At 38.7% G+C, this 15,503-nt stretch overlaps 1 protein-coding gene across 2 annotated transcripts in view; it reads left to right on the top strand.

Moving 5' to 3' along the window:
* SH3KBP1 (SH3 domain containing kinase binding protein 1) overlaps positions 1-14,946 on the top strand; it is a 122,204-nt gene extending 107,258 nt beyond the window's left edge. Inside the window, exons 9-14 of one of the 2 annotated variants that reach the window (XR_012800428.1) lie at positions 6,275-6,384; positions 8,012-8,140; positions 10,066-10,319; positions 12,771-12,851; positions 13,028-13,091; positions 14,561-14,946. Coding sequence is in view for 1 of the 2 variants with exons in the window: in XM_075594305.1 (XP_075450420.1) it covers positions 6,275-6,384; positions 8,012-8,140; positions 10,066-10,319; positions 13,028-13,091; positions 14,561-14,602 (599 nt within the window). In the remaining variant the exon portion in view is untranslated. The remainder of the gene's footprint in view (positions 1-6,274; positions 6,385-8,011; positions 8,141-10,065; positions 10,320-12,770; positions 12,852-13,027; positions 13,092-14,560) is intronic. The other variant, XM_075594305.1, reaches the window with a different exon arrangement.
* The last annotated feature ends 557 nt before the right edge of the window (positions 14,947-15,503 follow it).

Genomic DNA, 15,503 nt, shown 5'->3' with positions numbered 1-15,503 from the left:
ATACAGTTACATAAATGAACAGGTTATACATTATATACAATACATTGCATGCACAGTTAGAGAAGATGTATATTATAGGCTTATGTAACAGTTACAGACCAGATTAAAATGTGAGACAGCCTTAGTTTTGAACTATATCAGGGATAATTCCCTGCCAAATGAAATGGTCAACTAGTGTTAATATATATATATATATTAACACTAGTTGACCATTTCATTTGGCAGGGAATTATCCCTGATATAGTTCAAAACTAAGGCTGTCTCACATTTTAATCTGGTCTGTAACTGTTACATAAGCCTATAATATACATCATATATATATATTAACACTAGTTGACCATTATATATATATATATATATATATATATATAAAATATATATATATATATTATTATTATTATTATTATTTCCTCCCCTGTTCTCCTCAGAGCTAATGGTGAGAGGCAAATCTCAGCTGATGGTACAGATCAGAGTAGCGAGCATTGAGTGTTCAGTTCATAATCATGGGTATTAACATAATGTAGCCAGGTGCCCGTAGTATGGACAAACAACAACTAAAACAGAGACTGTCAATTGACAGGTAATGTATGCTAGCTAGACCTAAATTGATTACAGTTAATGCGACAGTAAAGGTAATTCTTAAAAATCTAAACGCACAGGTTTCTTTAATAAACTCTCTGTACTTTGCACTGGTTAGAGAGAAAATATAAGCCTATAATGTGAGACAGAGCTGCATTGTTCATATTGCATATTGTTCATATTGCAATGCCTATTCGCTATATAAATGGCTAGGCTGACTACCTCCTACACCTCCAACATCTGACCAGCCAGGCTCACTCTGCCACTCTGGCTACTTCCTGGTATGATGTCATTACGCCCTACGCGTTTCACTCCTGGTACGGAGCTTAGTCAGGGGAGATTAGGCAGGGACCAGTGGTTGGCAGCTATAAATGCCGTTCAGTTAGCATGGGTTTCCAGTTGCATCTCGTTATCTACTTTGTTCCCAAAGAAATAAAAAATACTATTTGTATGACATGTAAATAATTGTTGATTGTTCTAAATTATTCTTTGTTGTATATTAATTGCCCTAAAAGAAAGTGAATACTTACAATTTGACAAACTAATAATTATATGAACCAATATAAAAGATACTGTACATCAGTAGCTGGAAAACTAAATACTGTATGTACATAGCAGACCAATTTCTTCATTGAAAATGCCTTGTTGAGCAGAAGTGTCACACATAAAGAATTCACAACAAAATGAATTCAAGAAAAGACATTCAATAAAGGAGGGGAGAGAATAGTGAATATATGAATCAGAATTTGTATATTTATATATATTTGTGCTTACTAGCCACTGTGTGCACTAAGTTAAAGGTAGCTACCAACACTGTAATACATGATCCTTTGTGTATTCTTTACATCGTCTGTCATAGACCAGTAGGAATCTAGTGAATACTTCACCATAAATTAATATATGGAAATCCTTCTCAAGGAGCATATATCCTATCAGATCTTTAGGTTGCACTATCTTTTTTCAAAAATACCAATTGTGATCAGACAGGGATAGTCACTATATGAATGGGGTAAAAGTGAACTCTTCATTGAGTCAACCTGGGCTCAGTGTTTTTAGATCCACTCTGACTCTCTACGTAGAAGTCTGTTGTCCATATCGCACCCATGCATATGGTTCTTAAGATGGTCAATGCCAACAAAGTGGAAACAGTTGAGATCCCCATGTTGTAAATTGACATGTCTAGCAATGGGGATATCCATCTAATTTTTAATTGAATTGTATCAGGAGTACTGGGATATCCACAAGGAGTCGGATAGAGTACCTGGGATCAGGGAGAGAGCTGGAATGAACCCAGGGATCTGGGTAGGCAGAGAGTAGGCAGACGAAGCAGGGATCAGGGCTGGCGACAGGCAGAGAGCAGTCAGACGGTCCAGAGTCAGGGCAATAGCAGCCAGAGAGACGTCAACAGCAAGCCAGGATCAAGAACCTGGAAATCCAAGAGTAGAATAAAATAGTATGTAGCAGCAAGAGCTCAAAGCAACCTACTCCAGCCAGGAAAGCTATTGTGAAGCCCTGAGTAGAGAGACAGGTGGCTTCTTATAGGCTGAAGGGAGGTCAGGTGTTTAGTCAGCACAGCCGAGTGCTGACGAGCCACAAGAAGGAAGCAGTTCTTATACATGACAAGTTGACATGTTCCAGAATTCATCTCCACATCTGTCTTATTGTCTTACCAACATATCTTTGTCCACAATGACATATTAGCAGATGTATAACGTTAGCTATCTTACGGTTAATGAAATCCTCTATCACAGTTTTTGGAGGTGTCCATATATCCATATTCTTTTAAAAGATCCGCTGATTTTCCCAGTTTTGCTCCACTATTGCACCGAAAGACTTTAATAAATTCCCGCATGAACCTAATATGGTGAATTAAGTAACTTAAAATCAGTTCCGTTTGTTAAAAATAATGGTTTAAATAATGGTAAGCAATTGCCTACCCACTATAATAAAACATGAAAACGGACGGCACCTTAATTCATCTGTGTTACTGGGATTGTCTCCTCTTGTGCATTAGTTTTCAAGTTGTCATTTTATCATTGTTTTTCTCAGATGGGATTTGATCTTCTACTGTATATTCACATGCTTCTTTCTGTGTTAAACATTGTATGGAAACTTTTCATAGGGTTCATACAGTATGACCTAAATGTCTTTTAAGCTATAGCCCGGAGGTCTGAGCATGTCTTACTGGCTGGATTTCTGTGCTAGTCCGGATTCAGCTAATCACCACTAGGTATACTTATGATCCACTGTGCAGAAAAGTCATTTATTTTTGCCAAAGCAATTTGTTTCTTCACCTTCTGGCAGCAGAATGGAGATAATATAATGAGTAAGAAGCATAATGTCGCTAACTGCGTATCTCACATCCACAATTAATGGACTGTTAACAGTTTAATTACAATTGACCAGGAAACAACTGACCTTATATGGTTTAACAGTAATAACATACTGTACACAAGCTTAATACGAATTTGTGCAAATGTACACACTTTTGAGTTACTGTACAGGTATTGCACCTTGTGCTTATCATTCTCAAACATGCTCAATTGTACCATTAGAAAGCTATAGCATTTGCAAGAATGCATTTTATTTTAGTTTAATAAGATATACACTTGATTATATTTTGTATGAAAGTAATATTTCTTTGTCTGTGTTCCGCCTATTTTTTTTTTGTTGAAACCAACATGTTATAGACAGTCATGTTGATCCCTGCAAAATGGATATGTGTATTCACAAAGCATTAGGCCTTTTCATTTGAAAGCTTTGCTAATTAGTCATTAGATGGGGAAATCTGGCCTTGTGGAGTAATGTGGCAACAACTATCACAAATCTACGCACAAAAATAGGTACAAAACCCCACTAATTAACCATTTTTACTGGCTTGATGGAACTATAAACATTTGTGAGCTGCAGGTCCTTTCAATATATACATATATATACATATATATATATATATATATATATATATATATATAATCAAAAAATAAATAGATGATACCGTTCTGTGGCTAACGAAATGCTTTTATTTGTGCGAGCTTTCGAGATACACTGATCTCTTCTTCCGGCGATGTTACAATGAATGAAGCAAGGATAACTTAAAAACAGTGTCTCTTGGAATGTTATCTGTGCTTGTCCTTCCCCCGGTGTGGATGTGTTTTATGGCTAGAGGTGTCAAAGGGTGACTGAAAGCAAGTGAAGAAAGAGTGTGTATGTGTATCAGTGTGAATAAAAATGAATGGAGAGCCCACAGTATAAACAGTGCTCTACACAAGGTGTGTGTGGAGTGAGAGGGATATAAATGGTGTGGGTGGGTGTGGAAATGTGAGAGTTTGTAGCACAACTAAAAGTGTGTGTGGATACTATGTGGTCCCTATTGGTGTATATGGATGGAAAAATAAGGAGTATTAGTATGTGTGAGAGACAGCTGTGTGTGCATACATATAGCACAGTATGTACAGACATGGCCTTTAGTGCTCATGGGAAGAGAGTTCGCTAGTGTCAGTAATGACTCATAAAATTTCGATCTCTGTTTAGGCCACTGCTAAGTGTCCCGAACAGTTGCATAAATTTGTATTCATGCAACCGTCTCTCTTTCGGGGTTTTAAGATTACCTTTGAGTATGGCAACCCTCAGATCGTTCATCTTATGGCCAGAGTCAGAGAAATGTTCGCCAACAGGACTGTCTCTTGTTCCGCGTGTGATGCTGTGGCGATGCAGGTTCATTCTCTTGTTTAGCCCCTGTCCTGTCTCACCTATGTAGTAGCAGCCCCCTGGGCATTTCATGCACATGATGAGGTACACGACATTGCTGGAGGAAGAGACGGTTGCATGAATACAAATTTATGCAACTGTTCGGGACACTTAGCAGTGGCCTAAACAGAGATCGAAATTTTATGAGTCATTACTGACACTAGCGAACTCTCTTCCCATGAGCGCTAAAGGCAATGTCTGTACATACTGTGCTATATGTATGCACACACAGCTGTCTCTCACACATACTAATACTCCTTATTTTTCCATCCATATACACCAATAGGGACCACATAGTATCCACACACACTTTTAGTTGTGCTACAAACTCTCACATTTCCACACCCACCCACACCATTTATATCCCTCTCACTCCACACACACCTTGTGTAGAGCACTGTTTATACTGTGGGCTCTCCATTCATTTTTATTCACACTGATACACATACACACTCTTTCTTCACTTGCTTTCAGTCACCCTTTGACACTTCTAGCCATAAAACACATCCACACCGGGGGAAGGACAAGCACAGATAACATTCCAAGAGACACTGTTTTTAAGTTATCCTTGCTTCATTCATTGTAACATCGCCGGAAGAAGAGATCAGTGTATCTCGAAAGCTCGCACAAATAAAAGCATTTCGTTAGCCACAGAACGGTATCATCTATTTATTTTTTGATTATTGAAGCTCGGCTAACACGGTACTGATACCTCTACATGTATATATATATATATATATATATATATATATATATATAGGTAACAGAGCAGATGGCACACAAATACAGATGAAGACAGGTGCTTAGTCCCATATGAATGAATATAATCAAAGGCTCCTTACCAGGCAGACCAGAGAATCCAGGGAATCCAAAGCAGGCACAGCAAGGAAGAGACAGCACACTTGTTAGCAAAAAGAATTGTATTAGTGAAGCAGGCACAAAACACCAACGTTTCGGTCCTAAAAACAGGACCTTTATCAAGGGAGTGCTCCCTTGATAAAGGTCCTGTTTTTAGGACCGAAACGTTGGTGTTTTGTGCCTGCTTCACTAATACAATTCTTTTTGCTAACAAGTGTGCTGTCTCTTCCTTGCTGTGCCTGCTTTGGATTCCCTGGATTCTCTGGTCTGCCTGGTAAGGAGCCTTTGATTATATATATATATATATATATATATATATATATATATATATATATATATATATATATATATATATAAATGATACATCACAAACTTTTTTTTTTATACTTAAACTGTATTACATTGTTATTCCTTAAATTGCTGTACACCTCAGTGATTCCCAGCAGTATTGCTGCTGCTGGTGCCTGTTACTTTGAGCCCCGGACCATGTTTACTAAGCAGCACTATGCCATCAGATAACATCTGCTACATCGGTATAATGAGTATTGGTACTTGCTGATACTTGACCGATCTAATTTATATCTAACCATTAAAATAATAATGATATAGAAATTATATTGTATAAAGGAGTAGGGGTACTGTATGTTCCTTTCATAATTAACTTCGGACAGTCCTGGTTGATGGTAACAAAAGATCTGCTGATTCTAGGTATATCTTTACTGATTTAAACATTTCATGAAATTGCAGCACGTTTTTTTATATCACCTTTATGGTAGATCTTGTTGTGTGTTCGCCCTTCAGGGAAACAGAGGCAGAAAATGGGTGCCAGCATTGACCCCAAGCAAATGACACGGTGGGAAAATGCTTTGAATAGTCAGGTTCAAGTTGAAAACAAACGTTTCAAAATTTGCATTTATTTGTTAATATTCAGGTCCCTTTCTTAAAGAGTTCACAAAATGCAATTTCCAGCCTCAATAGTGTAATTCACGTGTGCAAGTGTCAGAATGTGTTCTTCTTTATTTCAAACCTCTGTCTACTGTATCTTTGAGTTTGAGTTGGTTTTGCCATTTCTATTTTCTTTGACTTGCAGATCTAGAAGGCTTTGATTCTGTTGTGCCAGCCGGAGAGAAACTCAGTCATCCAACCGCATCCAGACCTAAATCCAGTGGGAGACGTCCACCTTCTCAGTCCCTGACATCTGTATGTCATATGCTTGCCTTGTTTTCCTTACATACAAAAGCCACTATTAAATAGGCTGTGAAGCCGTCATCCTCGTGACAGAGATTTAAGTCCCCTTCATTTAAATGGAGCTGAAATCTTCGACAGCATGGAGAAGACCGCTTCACAGCATATTGAATAGGGGCCAAAGTCTTCTGTGCATTCTAATTTTGTACATGTTAGGAAAATCTTCTCTCACTAAGCTGATGAGATGGCCAAAAACGCCGTCTGTGCCTTACAATTATTATGTACTGAGACAGTCAGTTGCATATTTACAAAGCGGTGCTATTCTGTAAGACACCTTATTCCTCATTCACGTGAATGGGCCTGTAAGGTGTATTCCGGTGCTGGAAGATATCTTAAGGCAGAGCACCTCTTGGTAAATATGGGATTCTGAGCCAGAAGTCTTCTGCCAGGATGTTTTGACAGTTTAGTACGTATTGCCAGTCTCATATTTTGTACAAGTTGTGTGTGTCCAGGTTAAGCCATAGAGCACCTCACTCAAACTTTGTATTGTTTGATATTACTATTTATTTATATAGGTTGTGCCATGGCATCTATTTAGCAGCCATTGTAGTTGTTCCTGCCTTGTCAAATCTCTCCTTTAATGTTATGCCGTATTGACTTTGGCTGCTACATCTTTGGAAGGCACATGTCAGGATGTTCTTGGCCCTCCTATGACCATCTATTACTATATTATATTAAATATATATTAATATTTATACATACATTTATACTGTAAGCTTATTGTTCCAACAGAAAAGAAAGAATGATTGTATTGTGATCAGTTTTCCAATGTTCGAAGCTTAGGACCATAATTACTACGCAGTGATGAGCTATAAGGCATATTATGGTCCATGCAAGGGAATGTTGCCCTACAGGGCCGCACCGTTTAGTAAATATGCTCGGTAATCCTCCAGTGACTGCTGTAGCATGCACATACTGTACCAAGTGTGTATCAAAAATGTGTTGTCATGATAAATCATGAAGCCATTAATGATCCACGCCAGGGCCCTGGGGAAGTATGATCAGGAGATGCTTCTGTCAGCATGCGGTTGACTACTGGCAAATTATGGATGTTTCCATCAGGCTGAAAGGTCCCTCAAATATCAACCTCAAAGATCACACTTTGCTAGTAATTGCCAGCTGCATTTTTATTTTTTATTTTTAATAACTATTATTTTATTAGGTGTTTTGGTGCATACATTATAACACAATCCATTTGCTTTTATAACTCCACCATTTCCTTGTTTCCAAACACTGAACGTGACACACGTGACAGACTCAACAGACCAGCAGATGTGACGTCAGGGTAACGGGATTGTACCCCAAACGTTGGTAAAAGTGTAGGCTATTTTATTGCGAGAAAAAATGAAAAGTATGTTTGTTTTCCCCTGTGACTAAAAACCTAATAGCTTTTGGTCAAACGTGTTGTGGTTTCTCAGATTGCTTAGGTAAAGGGAAGGTCTGTACATATCTATTTCTATTCCCAACGCTAAAAATGGCTCTAAACATCATTCAGTTCCCAAGAGCAAATGCAAGTTATCTATTTGATTTGATTTGCCTCAGAATGAAATACCAGTTGTTGTTTTTTTCATTTCTTTTGCAGTCATCACTTTCTAGTCCTGATTTTTTTGACTCACCCAGTCCAGAGGAAGAGAAGGATGAGCTTACTAACCTCACACAGAAAGCAATAGAAGCATCCAAGAAAACACCAAGACCTGTCACAACTGCACAAGTACGTTACGGAAATATTCTGCATTTGCCTTATTACATGTGTAACCCACCTCCCTTGGATCTGGCTATCTGTCTTATACTGTAGGTGTATTAAGGGGGTACCATCTTGGTGGCCTATTTCAAACCCCTAAGGTATGTGACAGGAAGGGAAGAGTTAACACTATAGTATAAAAGCCCTAGCCCATCCCTTTCAGAAAGTTCCAGTTTAGTTCTCAGTTCAAATGAATGTTCCTGTTTATTGGTGTATGTAGTTTTTTCCCCCCTGAGCTCAGGTTTAGTGTAGAATGAGTGAAATTTACTTAGGAATGTAAATACCATCTGAAGACAGGAGAGTCCCCTGAAAATAGACCTGCAGTAAAATGCCTCATAGATGATTGCAAGGGGCTACAGAAGCTCAGCTAAAGCTGTGCATATCTGTGAACAAGAGTGCCTACAAACAGCTGCAAATGTATATGGAGCAACTAGCCAAGGTGGCGCTATCTTGGATTCTACCTTGAAGTGAACCACTTAGGTGTATTGGTAGAGAAACAACCCACCAAGGAATTCCTATTGTGTTTACTACAAGCAACCCAGAAAGGAATTGTAGATGGAGATAACAGACAAAACTCCACCCTGGGATTGTCTACAAACAGCCCACACAGGGATGTGTATAAGTGTATACGGTCATTTAAGATGGAGACATTTTATTGGGATTTGCCAGTATAACTCCTGGTCTTCAAAGAAGCATTTTGCATAAGTGAAACAACCAATATTACGGTTTGTAAGATGTAAATTATTTTTCTTTTTTCTGTGGACTTTTAAATAAATGTTAGTTGATTTTTTTATGAAACGTTCCTGGCGCCAATTAAAGCAGCAATACGACATTCCCCTTGTATTTCTTTTTCTTATTTGTATATGTAAAGCATGTGACAATGTATAATTTGACATCCTTACCTAAACTAGCAATCGTTTGCTGCATCTAAAATGTATCCTTATATTACTAACATAACATGATCTATTGTTACGGATTTACAGCTCAAGATGCTGGGAACATTTGCTACAAATGATCCCAAACAGGAAAGTGTTGCAAATATCTTGCACTGCTGGGGAAGTGGTCTAGAGCCTGCTATAGAAATCAAAGGATGCTTTAAAACTCATAAAAAATGTAATTAAGAGTTGAATAATAATTTAAAAAAATAATTACAATAAGTATTATCTAATACTACAGAACTGATTTATTTTGAAAAAAAACCCCATAACATGTCACATGTTTTGCTGCTTTATTTCTATGCAGTCACATTGCCCGCCCCGTGGCCAAAACCAAAGCTAAAGGAAAACCCCCGAGAAGATAAATATAATTGATGTGGGAAGCTAAGTGTAGTGCTCCCTGAGTGTATATCCTTGCGGCTGGGTAAAGGTTACACGATTATAGTACTGTACAACCTAGGGTTTTTTTTTTTTTAAACTAAACAAACATAGTACAGTTAACACAGTACTGAGGTGGTACTGAGACGTGTATTGCAGGTAATCCATGATGTACGATTAAAAATAAAACTTGGAGAGTCATCTATTAAGAAGTAAGTAGAACCAAGCAGCAAAAGTAGAGAAAGTTGCTTCAAATGTACTAATGACCCTCAATAATGTTTCATACGTACAGTTGTGTGTGTGTGTGTGTGTTTACATGATACAGTACTGTAGCCGTCCTAATTATATAAAAAAAAGTAGTTTATGTACATTTTAAGATTGTTCTTCAGTGTAGTAATAACATTTTAAGTGTAAAGCATATAGTTTTCTACAGTATATTCTTTGCAATACATTGCAAGACACTCTAGCAGAGGAGTGGCTGATTAAAAGCAACCTTATACAAAACAACCCTGCTCTGGAAATCTTTCATGTATAGCAAGCCCCAAGCAGCTATAACTTTGTGTTGCTCTCGTTGTTTTGCAGGTGACCGAGAACAGAGCTGTTTTGCCCCCCAAACCAGGAGGCCTGATTTCAAGTGTAAGCTTCTCTCACGGCACGCCAGGAGCACCGTCAGCATTCCACTCGGTTCCCGCAAGTAGTCACAGGTCAAACTCCCCGTCGTTAGCTAGCGCAGAAGCAAGACAGAAAGTGGAGCACAGCCAGTCTCCACTTGAAGAGTTGCAGACACAAGTCAAGGAGCTAAGAAGTATTATCGAAACAATGAAAGACCAGCAAAAGTAAGTGTTGCTCCTTTAGCCATCACAGATAAACCACATTAAAATTAACAAGGGTTTCTGCTGGCAGGACAAGGCGGAAGTTAGCTTCTAATTCGCGCTCCAGCTTCTTCCTGAAAAAGTTATTCTCGAAGGGTTAAATGACTTTGGGCCACCTATTTCACTGTGTTTTGCCACAGGGTAGGGTCCCTTAGATAAAACTCATTTGTATTTAGCCTGGCCAAAAAGGTATTTGGGGACGAAAACAGCTGTCAAACTGGGCATTGAGCACCAATATTTACCAATGTCAATATTTGCTGTAGCGTTTCAAGGGTTAAATTATATTTGCCCACCTATTTCCCAGTGGTTATACACAGAAGTGCATTCTCTATTTAAAATCCACCTTCACTTTGCTTGACCTTAAAGGATTTGGGCATCTGAACATATGACTGTAATTAGCTGCATGTTTTTAAAAGCCAGTCCCTTTTAGCCATTTATCTTACATTCTACACTCACATATGTTGATCTCATTGCCTGGGTGGTCCACTAATAATATTTTTTTACAGTTTATATCAACCCAGGTACCTGCATTATATAGAATTATTTCCATTAATGAGAACTTTATAAGAATGTTATGCATGTTGCTTTTTAATTTATAACGTGCCTGTAGGGTCAGATCATTATACTACATCAATGAATGGTTCACCTACATGTTTTAAATCCTTTGAAGTAAATATTCTACTTATTGAAATTAGTCAATATTGGTACCTTTAGTGGCACCTGTTTTGAATCTCTTTTGGACAAGGCTAAATACAAATGTATTTTATGTAAGGGACCCCACACAGGGAAATAGGTGGTTTGAGTACGAATAGGAAGCTAACTTCAGACTCGTGCTTGCAGGCCTCTCAGTAACAAGAAGTGTTGATCAAGCCTTTATTCATCATCTTGTATGTGTGTTAACTCATACACACATCTGCTAAGAAATCATCTTGCTACTGTATGTTTATTCAACCTTAGAATCAGTCAATCATGGCCACAAGCGATATACAGATGCAGCCACTAGTATCCGATCACTTGCCTGGGTAAAAACAAAGGCATCTCACAGTAAATGCCTCAACATGCCTCAACATTTCTGTGAGATTCCTAATGGCCCATCGGATTAACACAGCTTGGGTCCCTGCCGTCCCATTCAGTTTGAATGCAGGGAACCCCCGCTGTGTTAATCCGACGAGCCATTAGGAATCTCACAGAAATGTTGAGGCATTTGCGGTGAGATTGCCCCAGATTTTCCAAGGCAAGTGATCTAATATTGGTGTCTGCATCTGTACACTCATAGTTATCTCACTTGAACGATTCTTTTCATTTGCAAGTGGAATTAAAATATTGCCAATTAAACGGCAATCCCTCCTAGGACCAAAGTGAACTAATTCCAGTGACCTGTTTAAGGGGTATCATCTGGGTGATAAATCCTTTTTTTTTTTTTTAACTAAATCTGATACCTACAAGTATTTTATTTTTTAAGTTATACTGCACTTGGGAGGGGTGAGATTTTTTGTGTGATGTCACTGGGAGTTTTGCAAGTGCTTGTACAGTCTCCCCTCCCCACCTCCCCGTTAACTTTATTGCCTCTCTGATAAGGACAGGGCAGAATAAGGGTAAAGGAAACACTAGATTGACAAACACTTCCACATTCAGAGGCCACTAAAAATTAAACTAGCCAACTGTAAAAGCTGTAACATTTTTTCTTTGATAAGTGGCTGCATTTTTTGTGTTCGATTTGCACTTGTCTTCTTTGTGCTTGAGATGTAAGTATTTGAGAAAGCTGTCTGCCCCTTACTTGGGAGAGAGGTGGGGGGGTGGGGGGGGGGAAAGAGAGGGGAGGTAGAAATAGGGAAGGGGGAGAGAGAGTTTTTTTGGGGGGTTAGATAGAGGTTTTGGGGGGAAGAGAGGTTGGAGGGGAATAGAGGTGGGGGAGAGGAGGAAGAGAGAGGTTGTGGGGAGAGGAAGAAGAGAGAGGGAAGAGGAGGGAGAGAGGTTTTGGCGGGGAAGAGAGATGACAGAGGTGAGGGGAAAGGGGGTGAGAGGATGGGGGAAGAGAAAGGGGGCCATGGCGGGGAGACAGAAGATGGCGAGAGAGGTGGTTATAGCAACTATGCGAATCAGGCCATGAGCTACTTTCGTTTATTCTATGCGGCCTGAGTCTTGCAAAATTATGGTTTTTAACACTAGTTTTTAATTTCTTTTTTAACCACAAAAATAGCAGGACATGCTCAGAGGGCAAGATACTAACATTATATAAGTTAAACTCCTGAAGGCTTCTACGGGGACTGTTTCTTTAAAGTGGGGCCTTAAAGTTTTTGAGAACCATGTGGGGGGGTGGGGATTCCTCTTAACTGAAAAATTAAATACATTTGGAGTAGGAACACCCAAGTTCAGCAAATATTTAGGTTTTATTTTTACCCTGCGGGCCAATAGGAAGCAGAAGTTGCGGCTTCCTTTTGAACAGCTACTTAAATACCCTGAAGAATCCAGGAAGTAACGCCGGTAACGTGCCCGGTAAGTATCTCGGGAAAAGGGAGAGTCCCCACCGCTGAAAATCATGGGGTACTGCTCCAGAGGACTCCCAGATCCCAACCCCATGAAAAAAAACCAAAAAAAAAAACCATCCGGTTAAAAATATATTAGTATTATATAAGGTATAAGTGGCTCATGGTCCGCCTATTGTGTTTCAGAAAAGAGATAAAACAATTACTCGCTGAATTGGATGAAGAGAAGAAGATTCGCCTGCGATTACAGGTATAATGGTCTTGTTTTTCAGTTACATTTAGACTGATTTTCACTGTAATCCAGATGACCTGCTGATTGAAAGAGAAGGTGGTTTTTTTCCGTGGCTAAATGAGACCAATTAGCTTGAAATGTACTCATTTGCATATTTGTTTGCACACAGTCGCATACGTGTGTGATACTGCACTGGTGGCTTCCTAAATACATGCAAAACTGTTCATGCATATTTTGGTTTTCTCTCCAACGCAAGTAAAGTACTGGACACGTTAATGAGCTGGTTTCAAATAGAAGTTTGCAGTGGTATTTAATCAGGCAGGAGTTGGAGATAAAAGCAAAGCAAACCTCACTGCAAGTGCATTAGTAACCTCGTGTCTATTGTCAGTTGCTCACACAGTATTCACTAGGCTGTCTTCTGCCATAGGACACCTTCCAGCACCAGAAGACACCTTCCCTTCAAGCAAATGGGCTTCTATGGCAGAAGGTGTCTTATGAAATAATACCACTTAGTAAATGTGGCTCATACATCTTTAACCCCTTGATGATTGAGAGGTAGTAACACATTACCTTGCCAGGGGAGTCATTGTAGGAATAACACTGCAGTACATACAGTAGCAGGCTGCTTCATTAGTGCAGAAAATAAAGCAGCCTTGCACGTTTCAACAAGAATTGAATAGAAAATAATTATACGAGGCACTATAAAAATCCATATGTATTCCATGAAATCCATACTGTATGTAAAAATCCATATGAAATCCATATGTATTCCATGAAATCCATATGTATTCCATGAAATCCATATGTATTCCATGAAATCTATATGTATTCCATGAAATCTATATGCAAAAATCCACATGAAATCCATATGTATTCCATGAAATCCATATGTAAAAATCCATATGAAATCCATATGTATTCCATGAAATCCATATATATTCCATGAAATCCATATGTAAAAATCCATATAAAATCCATATGTATTCCATGAAATCCATATGTATTCCATGAAATCCATATGTAAAAATCCACATGAAATCCATATGTATTCCAGCGTCATGGTGCCATTGTTGTTTCTTTTGGTGTTGTAAATTAGATGTTCAAAACCCCCACATATTTATAGCTAAATTCAAACTACCTGCTGGCTAAATGAAAAGAAGATGGAACAAGGAAGACCATGGGGGTGCGTTCTATATAGTTACAAACGGCCGTTCAGGACTTCATAGACTTAATCTGGCATTTTCTGCCCGAACAACGGCTTAGAAAAATATAGAATTTACGCCTAAAAAGAAGTCCTCATGAATTCCACGTAGTCCTCAACAACATCCGGCCGGCCTCACCATGCAATGGACGTGGTGATATTGAGGGCATCACTGGATTAGACAGACACACCATTTCAGGGTTACCCGCTCCCCATTACTAACCGTGTCCACAACAAGGATCCCCCAAAGTGTCTGTGGCATTCATTCTTTTCTCTGTCTCTGCAGATGGACGTCAGTGACATCAAGAAATCTCTACAATCCAAATGAACACCAAAACGAGCAGAACACATAACCTTATCCACCGCAAGTCCAAAAACGAAATAGTGCTCACCCCCGCCCCGTCCAACCAAAAGAACTTGGTGCCAAATGGTTTAAGATTTGCCTCAAACATGCGGAAAGCACAACGGCAGTTCCACGTATTAAGGATGCCCTTGCGCCGTGTATACTGTGCGGCGCACACGTTGACTGGATTCCTCCAACTTGTGCTGAAGCGTTGCTCTTGAAAACTGCGAATGGAGAAAACTCAGGCAGTTTACTTCAGAGTGGTACTTTTTTTTTTTTTAATTATTATTATTATATTTTTTCATGAATAAAGTGTATTTCACACTGTTCGTTTACAAGCTTTATAATTTTATGTTGGGTTTTTTTTTTTTTTGTGTGTACATCTTTTATCTCAGATTATTGAAAATGTTTGTACAACTTATAGCCGCGTGAATTTTATTGCTGTTTTGCTCCGAGGTGTAACGGCTTGGATTTCGATTTAGGACCTGGAAACGTACATATGCAAAGTACTGTCCAAAAAAAAAGCATGATAACATGCTTTCTGTAATGTATTTAACTGTACATTAGAATGTCTAAGACAGAAAATATGGTCTGTAAAAATGCTTTGTGCCTTTATTTGCCTAAAGCAGAATCGCAAAAAAAAAGGGGGGGGAATTCTATGTATGTCAAAGCAGCCGTTGGAGTCGTTTTCGACTGAATGGAAATTTACGGCTGAAAACGGCCACAACGGAATAATAGAATAAGGCACTTAAAGCTGCAGTTCAAGCAATATCCTACATGTGTGTTTTTTTGTGTGTTTTTTTTAATCAGTTCTATACTATGAGAAAATACTTGTAGCATTTAAAAAAAAAATTGAGACATTTTTTATGTATCTTAATGTAACCAG

The sequence above is a fragment of the Ascaphus truei genome, chromosome 3, assembly GCF_040206685.1.
Source record: "Ascaphus truei isolate aAscTru1 chromosome 3, aAscTru1.hap1, whole genome shotgun sequence".
Lineage (NCBI taxonomy): Eukaryota > Metazoa > Chordata > Amphibia > Anura > Ascaphidae > Ascaphus > Ascaphus truei.
Note: the sequence above shows the minus strand (reverse complement) of the source record. Positions and strands in the feature narration are given on the sequence as shown.